The following is an 18,840-nucleotide window of genomic DNA, read 5'->3' as shown; positions in this document are numbered from 1 at the left end:
ATTTACAAAATCGTTTAAGCTATCCATGCATTTGGGTAGAAGAAGCGTTATCCATATTCTTTAGATTACGAAGCAAATCTGTATATGTGGAAAATCCTACTTCTACATCCAAAGAATCATAAACCAACAAACAAGAGATGTTCAAGAACACAAGATATACGTGGTTCGGTATGATTACCTATGTCCACGGAGATAAAGGGATGATCTTATTACTTGATTCAATGTTACAAGGGGTGTATCTCACTAGTAAACTCTCTACTCTCACCGCAATGTTCTTAGTTCTCTCTCCTTTCTCACTGAAATTACTTGGTCCTCAACTCTTTACAAGGCCCTCTATTTATAGTCGTACATGATGATACATCCAAGTTACAGTGTTAGTCCAGACAAATCTTCCTTGCTGTTCTTCTCGGGTGATGAGTGATGTTCCTTCCGAGATGGTGGGCGAGCTTAGTGAGGTCTTCTCCCGATATTCTACTGTCCGATGTTGATTGTTAGTATGTTGTGACCGATATCGTCCTTCATCCTGGCCCGATATCATTAGTCCCGAATCTTACTTTGACCAGATTCTTCTTATCTTCTCACCGTCCTTGTCAGAGCATTTATTACCCTAGTACTTGACGGGCGTCACATCCGAGTTTCACCTTTACACGTACTGTCTTCACGGGTCCTCTTGATGCCTCTTTCCTCGCGCCGAGCCTAGATAGGATGATTTGGTACTTCATGCTTTCCCCATTACTGGTGGGTCATGTCCTAAGATCGTTCCACCTGTATCTGTGGATTATTTACACCTACATTTATGCCCCTTCTTTCACTCGTGTGATCGGCAAGAGGGGAAGAAACCGCTTCGCCTCCCACGTCTCTGGCCATGCCGTGTTTTCCACCATGTTGTTCCCCATTACTTCCGCCTTTATGACCCGTTACCTTTTTCTACGGTTGCAACTGTTGGGACTATAAGTTCGACGGATAAACCCTTGATCTCTCATTTACTTCTTTCAGAAAATAACATTCTCTTTCCTTGGTTTTTTCCTTCAACCGCTGCTCGAATAACCTTCTGTCTTCCCTTGTCTTTTCTTTTTCTTTTCACGAGCCCTACTCATCCTTTGATCATATCATTGCTTGTTTCCTGCTGCTGCTGTGATTCTCTCCATTTGTTGCTTTCTTTCACACTCTATTCCAGGTTTGTTTTTCAGTTCTTCAATGGCTTCTTCGACTCCTTCCATGACTGAGAAGAGGTGCGTGAGTTATACTTTTTCTGATGATGATGGTGTTCCTCTTGATTCTTTATTTATTGTTGCCATCCCTTCACATCATGATCATCGTGCTCTTAACTCTATCTTTTCTGATGGTTCTCCTTCATTTACGTGTAGGAATGACAAGAGAGTTGCTAAAGATCTGCCAGACGAACAGTTCATCAAACAGTTGAAGGATGATTTTGATCTTCATGGTTATGATATCCGACTATTGTCGGGCCAGAAAGAAGTTCTGAAGAAGGAGGAAGTTATAAAATTTCCTCACTCGGACGAGGCGACCGTTATTACCAAAGGTCAACTGGAGCTCAGACTGCGCTTTCCTCTATACGATCCTAGCCATCCTTTTATGTATGAAGTTTTTTCCAAAATTCGCCCATCCCGTGCCTTAGCTCAATGGGACGGCAACACCTTTCGCATCATGGCCGAATGGGAGAGACGGGGGCGAGGCGAGTGCACTGCTACTGCTTGGTCGACCTATGATCCTTCTCAGGCGGCGACTACACCCCTGCCAGCTTTGTTGCCAACTACCGAAGTGGGACTACTACTAATGGTGACCTTGCTGGTTTTGATGCTAGTACTCATCGCAATAAGACTCTCCCGGAGGGCTTTAAGAAGCTGTTGTTAGATGAGGATCCTGAAGGAGGAACTACTAATAAGCATGCCCGTCACACCAGTGATGTAGCTTGGGATCGAGTACCTCTTGCTATTTATGGTCCTCTTTTAAGTGGCCAGTTTCCACCTCCGACCGAGCCTTATCCATTCTGGGTGGTTAATATTGATCGGGTATGTTTTTCCATTTGTTTAGCTGGTTGGCCCGGGTAACCGGTAAGATAGTGTTCTGACTTGTTTGTATTTTGCAGCCTAAGTCCCAGAGTAATCCGCCTAAGGTTCCCAACCTTCGAAAGAGGGACAGAGGTCCTAGTACAGGAGTCGAGGAAGAGGCAGGGAAGGTAACAAATATACTGCTCTAACCACAGTGCATGTACTTGCCCCTATTTGTTGCCTTGAATGAATCTGACAATGACTCATGTGCAGAGGTCGAAAGATGATAAAGAATAGGTTGGAGATGCTTTCTCGAAAGATGGTGAGCATCTCGAGGATCGGCTACCTTTTTCCCATTTCCTGAAGAAGTCGCCTCAGAAACCTTCTGATATTTCGTCTACCATTGTAGGTGGTAAGCCTGGTGGGAGAGGTAAAGACTCAAAAGGCGATGAGTCTGCCCCGAGGAAGGACATGCCCCAGCAACCTGCTGTATCTTCGGCAAGCAAAGGCGTTATCATTGATGATGACGTTGTTTTTGTGATGTCTGATGACTATGGCGAGGATCTTTTTGGGGAGGAAGATGATGTCGGTGGCTCGGGCAAAGAAGAAAAGCCGAAGCAGGTGGAGGAATCTGCTGATGGAAAAAATGCAGTTGACGGGGGTGGGTCACTGGAAAATCTTTCTCATGTCTCCCCTTCCCCGATCTCGGGTGCAAACAACTTCTTCACCTTTTCGATCCCAGTGTGTAATTCCCTGGGGGCTCTTACTTCTCCCGACTTTGGCTCCCTAACCGATGAGGAGATGATCAATGTTTTGTCCCTGTATTCTGCCGGTTTGAAGGACACCTTCAACCGGATGGTGAGTTATTTTCTTAGCTGCCTACTTGTTATGTGGGATAAATGTTGATGTCGTGGAACGTAATGTCCTCAGACTGCAAATAGAAAGCTGTTGGAGGCTGCTATGCGGCAGAGGGAATTAGCGGAACTGGAAGGTCTTCGTGTCCAATTGCAACGAGAGAAAGAACGAACCCGAGGATTGGAGAGGCAGCTGGCCGAGACCCAAGGTATTTACTCATACCTTAAGTATCTATGATTCATTCTGTTGTGCCAATATCCTGAGTTTAGTATTATCTTCCTAGACGAGATGTCTAGTATAGATGCCGATGCTGCTTCAGAGTATCGTCTGTTAAAGAGGAAGTTAGACATTGAGTTGAACCATGTTGATAACCTCTGTCAAAGAATTGTCAATAAGGATGATAAGATAGATCGTCAAGAGGCCGAGCTCGAGTAGCTTCGAGACGAACTACTTCTATACCAGGAATTTGAGTATGTGCCCGATGAGATGGACAATCTTCGGGAGAGCCTCTCTCGGGTTCAAGGGATTACTGCCGACAAAACGTTGTTAGATGATAACTTAGAAAGTCAGTGTGGAAAGTTGAGACTCCAAATTAGAGATTTGCACGTTGATTGCGAGCAGATTTTGAAGGAAAAAGACACTGTTGAGGGGTCTAATCAAGAGTTAAGAGAGAAGCTTCTTCGATTTGATCAGGAATCCCAAGAGTTGGAGTGGGTTCAATCTCAGTTATCGGGTCTGCAGTTGGCACATGATCGGCAGAAAGCTAGTTGGAGCGACCATAAGAAATATTGCCCCACCAATGAATTCAATGAGCATCGCTATAATGAGTTAACTTCGAAGGTTTCGGCCCTTGAGTGTAGTTTATTTAAATCTGAGGAAACCGTTAAAGTAGTTTTACCCTTGATTGAAGGTGTTTTTTGCTTATGTTGTATTGTTCTCATGCTTATTTTGATGTCATGGTGTTGGCGCGTTGTCACTAATCGCCTCTTTATATCTGTAGTTGAGCAAGGAAAGGAGAAGTCTTTGGAGGAAGAGAGTGCTCGGTTGAAGGCGAGGGAGACCCAGTTGCTCGGACAGGTGGCTACTGCTGAAGCGGCGTCGACTCAACTGACTCTTCAACTTGCTGCCGAGAAAGAGAAGTTCAGAACCGAGATTGTTACAAAGGTCAAGGAAGGTGTTAAGGCAGTTGTTGAGAAGAAGCGGGCCGATGTTGCTACTAAGAAGGCAAGCTCGGGGTCGATTCTGCCCAAAGAATAGCCAGATCTTTTGTAGTGCCGCGCCACTAATGTGCCCTTCACTTTGGGTTGTAATTCGCTTGAACACCTTTATTTTTTCAAACATCTATGTTATGGGGTGCTGCATCGCCAATCGGTTGTTTTATCATTTCTTGACATTTTCACTTGTGTTGCGTCGGCAATCAGTTGTTTTATCATTTCTTGACATTTTCACTTGTGTTACGTCGCCAATCAGTTGTTTTATCATTTCTTGACATTTTAACTTGTGTTACTTCGATCGTACTTTGTTATTTGTTTATGGTGGATTCACTATTCCCTGCATCAAAATGTTTAATTAGTTAGTGTAAATTCCATTTCTGTCGAACACACTCAACAGGGAGGGTCATTGGTCCCAATGCCGTGTCCCGATTGAGTTATCTCATCACTGTCAATTTGATCTAGTGGTAAGGTATTCGGTCATTCCTAAGTTGTATTGGCTCGATATCCCCAGGGAGTTATCGGTTAACTAGCCTGGGAAAGTGATTTCGGCCACTTGAGATGGGAGCAATGTTGTATGCTCGATTGTCGGGTACTCATGCCCCGACAATCAGTCACTAGTTTCCAACCACCAGGACCCTTAGACTACCTCGGCACTTGCACACTGCCACTGCCCCGAGTTCGAATATACCGTCGAGTGTAATACACCTCGGCACTTGCACACTGCCATCGCCCCGAGTACAAATGTCCATTCGAGTGTAAGTCACCTCGGTACTTGCACACTGCCGTCGCCCCGAGTACGAATGACCATTAGACGAAATTTTCATATTCCCTACCTCGGCACGAAATTGTCATACCTTCTCGTACACCTCTCATGGGTGATATAACTTCAAGTGTCGAGCGTTCCACGGCCGAGGTTCTGGTGTTCCATTTGGTTTCAATATCTTATATTATCCTTCTCCCAATTTCTCCAGAATAGTGTATGGTCCGCCCCATCTTTCCACCAACTTTCCGCCTTTTTTGTCACGTTCATAACCGGGTAGTTCTTTGAGTACCAACTGCCCTGGATGGAACTCCCTAGGTCGGACTCGTTTGTTGTATTCACGCTGTAGTCGCCTTTGGTAGTTTTCCATTTTTTGGAGAGCCATTTCTCTAGTTTCTTCCAAGTCATCGAGCTTGGCCAGAATTAGATCTTCCGAGATGTTCCGTATCCATGCCTCAGTCCTTGTGGTAGGTATCATCGTTTCAGTAGGAAGGATGGCGTTGGTTCCATAGGTTAACATAAAGGGCAACATGCCGGTTGCCTCCCTTCGGGTAGTTCTGTAGGCCCATAGAACATTATAGAGCTCCTCACACCATTCGCCGTACTCTCCATCCAACTTCTTTTTTAGGTTGTATGCTATTGTTTTGTTCGTGATCTCGGCTTGCCCATTACTTTGTGGGTAAATGGGCGTTACCTTACTCTTACGAATGTTATAGTTGTTGAATAGTAATTCGATGTTCTTGCCTTGTAGTTGTTTTCCATTGTCCGAGACGATTGCTGCTGGCACGCCGAAATGACAGATGACGTGTTCCCAAATGAAACGAAACACGTCCTTTTCCCGAATGTGCCTTAGTGGTACAGCTTCCACCCACTTGGTGGAATAATCAGTAGACACGATCAAATACTTTCTTTGTCCCGACCTGACATGCAATGGTCCCATGATATTGATCCCCCACTTGGCGAAGGGCCAAGGGCTAATTACTGAGTTTAAGGTCACTGTAGGTGCGTGTATATTCTTGCCGAACTTTTGGCACTCGTCGCAAATTAACGCCATATGTTTTGCATCGTCGTCCATGTAGAGCCAAAAGTATCCCATAATATTGGCGCGGGCTGCCAGGCTTCGACCCGAGCTGTGATTCCCCGCGGCGCCATAATGCAGCTCATTCAAGATCGAGTGCCCTTCCTCTTTGCTTAAACACCTCAGTAGTGGCCCCAAGTAGGATTTTCTATATAAGACGCCGTCTCGTAATTCGTATGCTGCTGCTTTGCTTTTAATTTTGTTGATCTCGAGTCGTCCCTTGGGTAATTCTCCCATTTCCAAATACTGGTGGATGGGCTTGTGCCAATCGCCAGCTTCATATTTATCGGCCGTGGTTACGGCTACATATGCTTTAATGTCCACTGTCTCAGGTACAGATGGCATCAAGATTCTCGTGACTTTGATGCCTTCGAAACTCGAGTCTGTTAGCATTGATGCGATGTATGACAGTGCATCCGAATGTCGATTATCTTTTCTGGAGATGTGTCGGAACTTGATGTTTAGTATCTGGCCGATATAAAATTGGGCGAGCTCCCAATACTTCTGTAATATTGGGTCATGTATGGCATATTGCCCGCTGATCTGTCTAATGACTAACTGAGAGTCGCTAGTTAATCTCATATCGTGGATCCCCATTTATACTATTAGTCGCAAGGCATGTATTACGGCCTCATATTCAGTGACATTGTTTGTCGCCTTAAATTCAAGCCTGAATGAGTGAACCATCTTCTTTCCCTTAGGTGTAGTGAAGACTAGCCCTAGGCCCGATCCGTCTTTGTTGGACGACCCGTCTATGAACACTTCCCACCGTGTCGGTCTACATGTTTCCAATAGGTCGGATGGATCTTCTCGATCTTCTTCCATACCTGGGATATCTTCAATTTCCTCTTCATTGTCTAAAGGAAAATCCTCCAAAAAGTCGGCCACTGCTTGTGCTTTTACTGCTGTCCTCATCTCATAGAAGTTATCGAAGTGTTTAATGTAAGCACTCCATTTAGAAATCCGTCCCGACCTTGCTGAGCTGTCGAGAACTGACTCTATAGAGGATTTAGTAAGTACTCGGATCTTGTGAGTTTGGAAATATGTGCGTAATTTTTGCGTTGCAAACACTAAAGCTAGTATCAATTGCTCAATTTTGGTGTAGTTCTTCTCTGCAGGATTCATGGTCTTGCTTATGAAGCACACAGGTTTTTCTTCCTCTCCAACGTTTCTGACTAAAACTGCGCTTATGGCATAACCAGTCGCCCCAAGATATTAGGTAAGCACCTCATCGGGCTCGGGCCTTTGTAATACAGGCAGACTCGCGAGATGTTGCTTAATCTTTTGGAATGCTCCCTCACACTCCTCGCTCCATTTGAATTTTCCCCCCTTTCTTAGTGTCCCAAAGAAGTCTTTACATTTGTCCGACGACCGTGAGATGAATCGCCCTAACGCTGCCAAGTTTCCGTTTAACCGCTGCACATCTTTTATTGTTACCGGAGATGGCCTTTCCAAGACAGCCCTAATCTTATCGGGATCGTCTTCCATACTTTTATCAGTGATTATGTATCCCAAGAATTTACTTGATGTGACCCAAAAAGTGCACTTAGCTGGGTTTACTCAATTTTATATTTTCTCATAGTTTGAAAGATTTCCCGAAGGTCATCAATGTGGTTGGATGCCTCCTTGCTCTTTACTAGCATATCGTCCACGTAGACTTCGATGATGTTGTGAATTTTATCCTCAAACATGTCCTCCACCAATCTTTGATAAATGGCACCAACGTTTCTCAATCCGAATGACAATTTAGTGTAACAATATAGCCCTCTAGGTGTGAAGAAAGATGTATGCTCCTGGTCCTCGGGAGCCAGAGGGATCTGATTGTACCCCGAGTACCCGTCCGTCAGTGTTATCGCCTTATATTCTACTATGGATTCTACTAGATGGTCGATGCTGGGGAGAGGAAATTTTTCCTTTGGGAAAGCCTTGTTTAAACCGCTGAAGTTGATGCAGATCCTGACTCCTCCATTCCTTTTAGGAACTATCACCATGTTAGATATCCATTGCGGGTATTGGGCTTTTCGAATGATTCCAGCCACCTGTAATTTTTTCAACCTGGCCTCTACCGTTGCTTGTAGATCGGGTGCGATTCGACGCATCTTTTGTCGGATTGGCTTGAACTTGGGATCTATCCTTAGGTGATGTGAGCACATCTCCGGGTCAATTTCCTCCATGTCGTGCATCTCCCGGACGAACACGTCCATGTGTTCCTGTAATAGAGTTATCAGTTTTTCTGTCCGTTCGTCCGATAACAAGGTTCCGATTCTGACTAGCTTTGGTTCTTCCTCGGTTCCTAAGTTGATCTGTCGGGTAGACTCTAGGGCCGATAAGTTGGGATTTGGTTCCGCGATCGGTGTCGCCTCCTTTGATTGCTATAAGATCTCTTGCTCGCATGCTTCATAGGTTGTGATCGCTTGTGAGATTACTTTCTCCAGTTCTTCCCCTGCTTTGATTTCCTTAGCTTTGTTCTTTTCTCGGCGCTGTCTTGATCGTCTCTCCTCGTTTTGCTGGATATCTAACTGCATGCACTGTCATGCTACCCGAGGATCACCTAGTACTTCCAATACTCCCTTGTAAGAAGGGAACCTTAACCTTTGGTGGTAAGCCGATACCACCCCTTTGATGCCTGCGATCCAGGACCTGCCGAGGATCGCCTCATAAGGTGATACCACGTCCAAAACTTAGAAGGTGGTGAGCGTGTCCAAGTATCCCTTCCCATTGGAGACTCTGAGAGTGACTTCCCACTTTGGCACGATCACTTTCCCATCAAAGCCATAGATCCGATAAGATGAGGGAATTAAAATGTCATCGGGTAGCTCCATTCTTTTGAACGTGTCGTAGAGGAGGACCTCGACTAAACTCCCGATGTCCATCAGTATCCTTTTGACTCCCCACTCTTCTATGAGTAAGGTGATCACTAGTGGATCTCCACGTGCTTGTCCATTCATCGGGACGTATTTAACGGAGAAGGTGATCGGCTGCATCATCCATGCCTCCATAGGTAAAGTTTTTGATACGCTAAATACCTCCTTCCCAGCCCGATCATTCTTGTGGATTCTTGATGTAATATCGGTTCCTAAATCGAACCTTTGTGAATCCGAGTGTGAGATGGTATTGCAGGTGAACTGAGTTCCACGATCGATCCTTACTTGGTGTATATGAGCGTCTGGTATGGTGGGTTCCGGTGCTGTTTGCTTAACAAAGTGTCGCAAGTAGCCATCCCTAATTAGGTGTTGAACGATATCTTTCACCTCCCGACAATTGTTGGTCGAGTGGCCTCGGTACTGATGGTAATGGAAAAACTCAGGGTGATTCCTTGTCTCGTCAAACTGGATTCCTCTAATCTTCGGATACCTAATATCATTTCTATTTTCTACTTCCTTAAAGATTTCTTCTAGCGGCGCGTTTAGGGGTGTGTAAGTTCTCGGCTCATGACGAGGCCTTTTTCCTTTCTCGACCCATTCCTTCTTGCCCGAGCTTTGCTGTGGTATCATCGGCCTTTTTTCTGATCGCTTTGAGTCCCCTTGAGGAGTCACCCCGGCTGCTGTACTGGTTTCTTGGACTCCTCTATCTTGTGCTCCTTCTTGTATTTCCTCCAACGCAATATAATGTTCTTGCATCTTTCTCATTTCCTTCAATGTCTGCGGCTTCTCAGTGTACATGGCTATCCAGATGTGGTCAGATTTCCCTAGAGAGTTTTCGAACCCGAAGATCTGTTGGTCGACGGGCACCTTCCCGATATCGGTGCACAGTTTTCTCCATCTGTCCGTCAAAGATCTTAAGGGATCCCTGAACCTTCGTGCCAAGGCGAATAGCTTATTTATCCTCGACCAGGCGATACTGTTGTCCATATAGATTTCAAGAAAAGTTTCCACTAAGGCTCCATAATTTCCTATGGACTCGTCGGGTAAGGTATAAAACCAGTTCTTTGCTTCGCCTTCTAGGCTTGCAGGAAAAAACTTACACATGACCATATCATAGTTTTTCCATTTTACCAACGACATGCTATACATCATGATGTGTTCTCCTGCATCGCCCGTACTATCGAATCTGGAGGGGAAGGTAGAAAGTGTACATTTCGGTGGAAAGGGTGTTCACTCTAGCTCTTGGGTGAACGGAGTTTTCTGTGCTTCATTAATCACCTATGGAAACTTATCGTCCTCCCCGTCTCCTGCTAATTTCTTAACCATTTGCTCAAGTTGTTCGAGCTTAGCCATTGTTGCGGCATCGGGTCCACCATTTTGTACTTCTTCATCGGTCGAGGAATTTTCGGGAGGACCATATCCATTCCTTGCGCGGTTGGGGTCGGGTTCCCGTCCTTGACCGAGTTATGGAGTTCTGGTGAGCCTTGATCAGGTGTGGTTGCTGGACGCCCCTTGTCTCGATGATCCTCGCGACCTAGACCTCTGGTTTCAAAGTTGATAGTTCTCGTGCTTTAGTGCTAGGTTTCTTCTTTGCAGTTCACTCATCATGTCGTCCTTCCTTTTATGATTTGCTAGAATTTCCATCAATGTCGGGTTGGTGCTCTCATGGCTGGAGTGGCCATTCACATGATTTCCTGCTGCGGTAGGCGGTGCAGCTGGTGGTGTTGCTGGTGGCGCTGTCGGAGGTATGACATGGGGGACATCTCGGGCTGTGTTATCTCGTCCCAAACGCACTCGCCTAAGCCTTTCTTCTTCTTGATCCAAAACATACTGGTATTATACGCGTTGCCGGGCTCGCCTACGATCCTCTCGCATCATTTGTGCCTCCTCATCGTCCTCTGTGTCTGACGCGGTCATTCCATCTACCATATCCTTTGGTATCATTTGGCTCGGGTTAATGTATAATCTTCTCATAGGAAGATTATCGTCTCAGCCCAGATCGACTTCCTCATCGACAGTGGCCATTCCTCCGCCCTGTGCTTGGGATTTTTCCGGCTGGTGTTGTCGGCTATTCGGTTGTCGTGAATCTGTCGCTTCTTCTTGCGTGCTAGTTCATGCTACCGTCTGATTCCTCGGGATCCTGCCTGTCCCTGAAGTGCTTGCCGCCGGATCGGGTACGGTTTGTATCCTTCGGCTTGCCTGTCCCTACCTACGTCAGCAAAACACACAATACCTCACTTTGGTCTGTTTTCGAAAAATTCTAAAAATGTAGAAAAGTTCTGACACTCAGGAAAGGAAAATCCACCAAAGTACGATTACATTTTACTTTGACACGCTGAACTCAGCAAATTAGACGGTTTTTACTTATGAGGACAATTTTTTGAAAAGGCGTTTTGTTACGTCACTTTCGGTACTTTTCCCATGCATTAATCATCATTTGTCCTTGCATTCCCCGTGCCAGAAATCATTAACCGTCCGTATACTTGATCGGAAAGTTTCTCTCTTGGCCAGGGTTTGTAGTGGTAACTTCCGTCAATCGTTTTGCCGGTGTCCCAACTACTCAGGTTGTCAAAACGAGGTTTCTCGACTTTTTCCTCGGAACTCCGTAAGGATATTTCACCTTAGGGTTCTTACGTCCTTTTAACAGTATTATGCGACTCTTATTATGGGACTAGGATGAGATCGTCACCGGAGTGCTCATCATACCCCCTCTAGCCGTAGTTTTAGTAACCCTTACCCAATGATTTTGAGGCGGTTTTACCATTGCTGTCGTCGTGTTTAATTACCATACGACAGGAAACGACCTACGAGATGAAGTTTCACTTTAGCTACTACCAACATCAAAGATGATGTTTTGGGAGCTTTTGAATCTTGCTAACAGATCGTCTCAACCATATAAGGAAACATTAATATAGTCAACTATAGCTCAAATCCGGGGTTTTACTTGTAAATATTTCAAAGAGTTCGATGTAAGGAACACGTTTCTCGAAAGAAAAAGAAAACAACAAATCGCTAGTTTCCCGATTAATAGAAGGAGTAAACACTCAAGTTTAAATGCAAGATAAAGAGATTTTAAAAAAAAAAAACGAAACGAGAAGACAGAGACTCGATTTCAATCGAGCTGTTATTAAAGTTAGTCGACTCAACATATATTCAAACTCAGTGAGTTCAGCAAAGGTTCAATAGACAGTTGTAAAAAACTCGAGTTTAAGATAAAGGCTGATTTCTAAGGACTCATCTACAAACTTATATGGTTAACTACAAGAGTCTTTCACTTAGCATCGACTAACATCAAGAGATGATTTAGGAGCTTTGGAATATCTCTTTAATGGCTTTTATGTAAGGTATCTAAAGATGTTACACGGTCCTCTTAGTCGACGCCAGAATGTAGATATGGAAAATCCTACTTCTACATCCAAAGAATCATAAACACACACATATTGAAGGCAACAAACAAGAGATGCTCAAGAACACAAGATATACGTGGTTCGGTATGATTACCTACGTCCACGGGGGTAAAGGGATAATCTTATTACTTGATTCAATGTTACAAGGAGTATATCTCACTAGTGAACTCTCTACTCTCACCACAATGCTCTTAGTTCTCTCTCCTTTCTCATTGAAATTACTTGGTCCTCAACTCTTTACAAGGCCCTCTATTTATAGTCCCACATGATGATACATCCAAGTTACAGTGTTAGTCCAGGCACATCTTCCTTGCTGTTATTATCGGGTGATGAGTGATGTTCCTTCCGAGATGGTGGGCCGAGCTTAGTGAGGTCTTCTCCCGATATTCTACTGTCAGATGCTGATTGTTAGTATGTTGTGACCGATGTCGTCCTTCATCCTGGCCCGATATCATTAGTCCCGAGTCTTACTTTGACCAGATTCTTCTTATCTTCTCACGGTCCTTGTCAGAGCATTTATTACCCTAGTACTTGACATGTGTTACATCCGAGTTTCACCTTTACACGTACTGTCTTCACGGGTCCTCTTGATGCCTCTTTCCTCGCGCCGGGCCTAGATAGGATGATTTGGTACTTCATGCTTTCCCCATTACTGGTGGGTCATGGCCTAAGATCGTTCCACCTGGATCTGTGGATTATTTACACCTACAACATCTTTAGGTTTTCTGATACACATTGGCATCATGCTTGGCAACGCTATCAACTCCAATAACAAATCTATCTATTTATATCTTTTGATGACCCATGCATTAAATAACTTCCAAGCTCTGTCATGAGTTTTGACAGAGCTTTTTATGCTTTCATCAACAGAGTACATCCAATTAGTATCAAATAAGAAAACAAAGTTCTCTTCATAAATTTCAAATTGCTCAAATCTCGTACTAATCGGAAAAAGAGCACAAAAATGTCTTGATAAATTTCAAATTGCTCAAATCTCGTACTCATCGGAAAAAGAGCTCGATCCAGTGAGTACATGAAAATGTTTACTCTAAAAAATTCATTAGGTGGTGGACGTGTTTTATTACGTAGGAAATACCATATGGTCCTAGAATTTTCCATTGAAGCGGCTTCGTTCTTTGTTTGTGAGGTTGTTTTGAGCAGTAGTTGGGGCCTGTTAAAATGCATCTGCCTTGGTGTCTCAGTTAAAAAACTTTTCTGCATTTGGCCGGCTGTTGGGCGTAGGCCTTGTCATACTTGCTGCAATCGTGCTACATCTCAGACGTGCTAAAAGTTACCTTCATTTATACATTTTGAGACTATCTAGTTCTTTCCATCCAACACTAGTAACCCATTACAGAGCTGATTGCTATTTATGACGATTGATCTTATCCGTAATAGGTAAATACATCTATTTGAAAAGCTTTTATCCCTGCCAAAATTTGTTTGAGATTTTCTGAAAGCTAAAGATTTGCACAGGACAGTAGGCAGCAGCAAGTTTCTTTCTGTTGTAAAAAAGTTTAGCCTCCATGGCTCATTGCAGTGTGGCATAGAACTAAACTTTAGTAGTTAGTTTACCTTTTTACGAGAATTATTATTACGCTGAGCGCACATGCAGGTTGATAATGCCGGCATTGTTTGGTATAGGGACACATTCAGTCCTTTCTAAGCATTTTATAAATGCTGCACAATGCAAAAAGGTCATCTTTTCTTGCAAATGAACCAGAGTTGAATGCATGTATGGCTTTTTAACAATCACAAGCTGGTTTATTTTTCTTCCCGCTTGTAAACCTAGCTAGTTGAGATTTATTTCTTCATGGGTGATGCAACTGTCTTCTGCTGCTGGTGTATTTCTTTTATCGTCAGTGACTGTCCTAGGTTGTGTGTTTTGTGCAGTGTGTTCTTTGCCTTGCGCTTGCTTAGCGTAGCTAGGTATTTCGGATATTAACTAATAATCAGGCAACAGACACAGTGAGATATTACTTGAATATAGTGAAATCAGCTTACGGGTTACAATATGACTGCCAAAAAAAATAGTGATACAAGAAATGTATAATGCGAGCACAACACGCTTAAACATGAAAACTGAAAAATCAAGAAACGGACACACACAGGGATACGAACGTATGCAAGTCCCTTTATTTTACTAATACGACATTTTTCGACATTTTATTTTTTGATAAATATGGTTGCTGATATGATCATATGATCGTTAAATGAGGAGATCAAGCTGTTACTTAGGTAAGGGTACCATCAACGCAGAGCCACTGACCCACAAAGAGTGCATTGCAGACAAGATTTGGGTTCACCATGCTGAAGTACTGTGGGGACAAGTTGAACTTTTGTGCTTCGCCTGCACATGTATCTCCACTCTCTACTCCAAAACCGTGGCACAGCTAACTGATCTTGGCCTCGAGAACCCAGCTGAATTGTTAAACATACACATATCAGCTAATCCGTACTAGTGTATTTAAAGAGAGAAAGATTGTTTGCCACCACACCACAATCATCTAATATTGAACTACTAAACCAGCTAATTTGGTTGACTACTGGCGTTCTATCTGATCTAGGAGGCTGCAATCAAAACATACCAAAAATAAGACCTGAAAACAACGTCAGACCTTAGCTAGATAAGTGGGAAAAGCAGAAACCACCCTACTCCGGCCGACCTATTCAAAAACTATACCATATATCTATTTACCACAGAGGGTCAACAGGATGATGGAATGAAAGCCGGGTGGGGGGTCAAAACAGATTAAAGCAAGTGACTTACATAACTTACCGCGACCAAGAAATTTGGCATCAGTCATGGAAAAGATCATAACAAGAACAGAGAGCATCAAAACCAAATTGAGGGACAAGGATCCTTTGCTGCTTGATTTACCCATAATTTTGCTAAATTTTGGTAGTAATAAAGGAGTTCCGTCTCTTTATACTGTTGCTTACTCTTTTCACTTTTGAGATCGCCTGTCTTAAATTAAGGAATTGATTAACTATTTATAGGTAATCTCGTGTAGTTATGAATACAAGTTTTAAATTCGAAAAGAATCAACAATTGGTAGTTCCAGCAAAGTGCAAGTAAGCAGCCGGCTCCAGACTTGTGCAAGACATGATTGTTGTTTCTACAAAAAGATACAACAAAATAGGGGGCGATTCACTCTATGGCCCTAGACAAACATTGTTCTTTTGCCTGTTCTTTCTTCTCTTGTTTTCCTGTCAGTTACTTTTGCTTTTGATAAATAAGAAGTTTTATTAAAAATTATGAGGAAGCAAAGTTTTGATCTCGAACAAGATAACTGCAGGCTAGAAGTAATGTTACTCTCACTGACAAGCTTAGAAATCAAAAAAGTAAAAATGCAAAGGGAGATTCTACACACACCGCGGTTTTACAGCGCGTTTTCTCCTAAGAGAGGATCCGACGGACGTGAATAAAACTCTCTAGCATTGGGATTGTAATAGTGGAAGTGGGGCCATCTGTTTCCTCTCACGCGGGAGATTTTTTTGGGATTTCCCTTTGATAGATAAAGCATTTTCGAAATGCAAAAACTGATCTTAAGATGCATCAATATTAATCTTAGGCTCTCTTATCGTGCATCAAGATTCAACATTCAACACAAAAACTGTAATACCCCAAATTCTCGGTCCCTAATTCTGGCTCGAATCAAGTATCCAAAATTCCAAAGTGTTACGTCAATGTCGTAACCGAAGTCCGGTAGCCAAAACTCATTAAATATTTTATTTGGGCTAATTTAATTTATGCCCATGTTAACAACTCAATCGTAGCGGAAACTTAGAAATTTATTTAGTAAAATCTTACCATTGACTTCAACTGATTTTTAAGCTACCGGAAACATAATGCATTTTAGTTATCAAATAAAAATATTAACATTGTTCAAGATTTAGGCTTTAATTAATAAATAACGATTTCAACACCAAATTGTAAAACTGAAAACTGACCATGGTACGTAGACTCCTAGAATTTTACGTGATTCATACGAGTTCCAAAATTGATGATAATTATAAGAAAATATTCTCACTGAAAATAATATTAGGCGAAGATATGTCGATCTCGTACCTTCACGATGTCAGATCGTTTTCTTCGATTATGGAATTCAATCTTGATTATCACTCTGTTCTCTGATCTCCGATCAGGTTTCCGGAGACATAATAGTCTGGTTTGCTGATTATCTTCTAACTCGGTTGTGGTTAATGGCGGTTTAGAAGAGAATCAGAGAGAGGGGAGAGAGGTTTATCTGAAGTTTATTTTATTGTCAGAATAAACTTGTTTGCATCATGTTCGTTTCAGGCTATTTATACATGTTATGAACTTGACAATTACATGTAGATGACTAAGCACATCACAAGTTGGATTTGATAGTTTCCGTCCTTGTGCTTGTACTGACTTGGGATAGCTTTCCAGATCTCCCTTCAGCTGAAAACATCGAGAGTCTTCTTAGTGTCGCATCTGGACTCAGGTCTTTCGCGCCTAATTCTGTGTTTATGTCTTGTTTGGTCGCCTATAGCTCGGTCCTTGGACATATGGTTTAGGTCTTCGACGTCTGACCTTGAATCTTATTCCATATCTCGGCTATATTACTCTTCGACTGTCACTTCTTGTGTACATGTTATATATTGTCAACTATATTAGGCATCCTCACTGAAAATAATAGCCTAAGACTAAGGTTAAACGTACAGTTTATAGAATATAATAAAACCCTAGCCAATTTAGAACCATAGGGCTATGCAACACTATTTACAAGGTTATAGCCAAACTTCTAGCAAATAGAATAATACCTTACTTAGAAAAGATTATATCTCCCTTCCAATCAGCCTTTCTATCATCTAGGCAAATATCTGATAACATTATAGTGGCCCATGAAATTATTCACTCTTTTATAAAGAAAAAGGTTAGAACAGGTGGTCTAGGGATTAAGATAGATATGTCAAAAGCTTTCGATAGAGTAAATTGGAATTTCTTGCTAACTGCTCTTCACACTTTTGGTTTTAATAATGAAGTATGTCAGCTAATAGAGCAGTGTATCTCTACAACTTCTATCTCTGTTTTGCTTAATGGAACCCCTGGTGCTTCCTTCAAACCCTCTAGGGTCTTCGTCAAGGAGATCCACTTTCTCCATATCTCTTTATTATTTGTATGGAAATTTTCTCCAGGCTTCTCCTAAAACAAGAGCATAAGAAACTTCTTCATGGAGTTAAAATAACTCCTAAGAGTGAACCTATATCTCATCTGTTTTTTGCAGATGACTGCCTTTTGTTCCTTAAAGCTGATCTAGTAGAATGTAGAAACCTCATAGATACAATAGACATATTTAGTAAAGCTTCAGGTCAGATTATTAACTTCGAGAAATCAGGTGTCTTCTTCAGTAAGAAAGTTGAACTTAAGCACAAAAGAATGATGTCCAAACTTTTGAAGATTAACCAGATAGATTTAAAGGACTCTTACTTAGGTGCTCCTCTTTTTCTGGATAGAGCCAAAATAAAAACCTTACCCATATTCTTGAAAGAATGGAATCTAAATCCAAAGGTTGGAAAGGTCTGGTGCTCTCACAACCAAGTAGGTCAGTCCTCATCAAGGCAGTTATGTCTAGTATACTAACTTATCAAATGGGATGTTTTCTGTTGCCTAAGAAAATCACAAACAAAATGAATGCATTACAAAGGGACTTCTGGTGGGGAAAAGATGGTGGTCATAAGGGCTACTACCCTAAAGCTTGGCATAATCTTTATAAACTGATGCTCAAAGGGGGAATAGGCTTTAGAGAAGCTAGGAAATTTAATCTACCAATGTTAGCAAAATTAGCTTGGAGACTAGTCAAGGAGCCTAAGGCTCTTTGGGAAAAAACAATGGGATCAAAATATTTCAGAAATAAATCGCCTTTTAGAACTAAGCATTCAAAAACAGGATCTTGGACTTGGAATTGCATTAGACAAGGAATTGAGCTGGTTAGGAAAAATAATATTTGGGAAGTTGGAAATGGACAAAACATCAACATTTGGAATGACATTTGGATCCCTGAATTAGAAGAATCTTTATAATCCCTTAAATCGGATAGTAACTGTAACCTAATCTGGGTCTATGACTTAATAGACAAGGAAAATGATACATGGAACCTTTCCTTAATCTCTAACACTTTCCCTGCAGATATTTCCCAGAAAATTAGTAAGATTCATTTGTTTAAGGATAAGTACCATCACCTTAGAAAGTATCAACTTAGATGGAAACTCACAAAATCAGGAGATTTTATTGTTAAATCTATGTATGATAAGTTAAATGACTCAGGACTAGACATAACTAGCCTAGGTTTACCTGAATCTTTTTGGAAAATTTTATGGAGTTTAAATATCTCGGAAAAAATCAAGCTCTTTCTCTGGAAATGTCTCCAAAATTCCCTACCAACTAATGGCAAGTTATATGGGAAAGTAAGGGAGGTAACTCCTCTTTGCACTATGTGTCACTCTGAAATAGAAACACTGAACACCTTCTATTACACTTCCCCTTTGCCAAAGAAATTTTGGAATCTGCTCCTAACCCAGCCCATTTATCGTTCGATAGTTCCTTCACTATCGTAGATCTCTGTAAAATCTGGCTAGCTAACCCCAGAACTGACATTTCCTTAGAATCTCTTCTGACTAAG

The 18,840-nt window shown here is 42.3% G+C and overlaps 1 protein-coding gene across 1 annotated transcript; it reads right to left on the bottom strand.

Moving 5' to 3' along the window:
- Positions 1–8,600: 8,600 nt before the first annotated feature.
- LOC113295381 lies at positions 8,601–9,923 on the bottom strand. The gene has a single exon (XM_026543717.1). It carries the CDS (start codon positions 9,921–9,923, stop codon positions 8,601–8,603), a length of 1,323 nt encoding a protein of 440 aa, XP_026399502.1.
- Between the last annotated feature and the right edge of the window lie 8,917 nt (positions 9,924–18,840).

Source organism: Papaver somniferum, chromosome 7 (assembly GCF_003573695.1).
Source record: "Papaver somniferum cultivar HN1 chromosome 7, ASM357369v1, whole genome shotgun sequence".
Taxonomy (NCBI): domain Eukaryota; kingdom Viridiplantae; phylum Streptophyta; class Magnoliopsida; order Ranunculales; family Papaveraceae; genus Papaver; species Papaver somniferum.
This window is presented reverse-complemented; position numbering and strand designations above follow the sequence as displayed.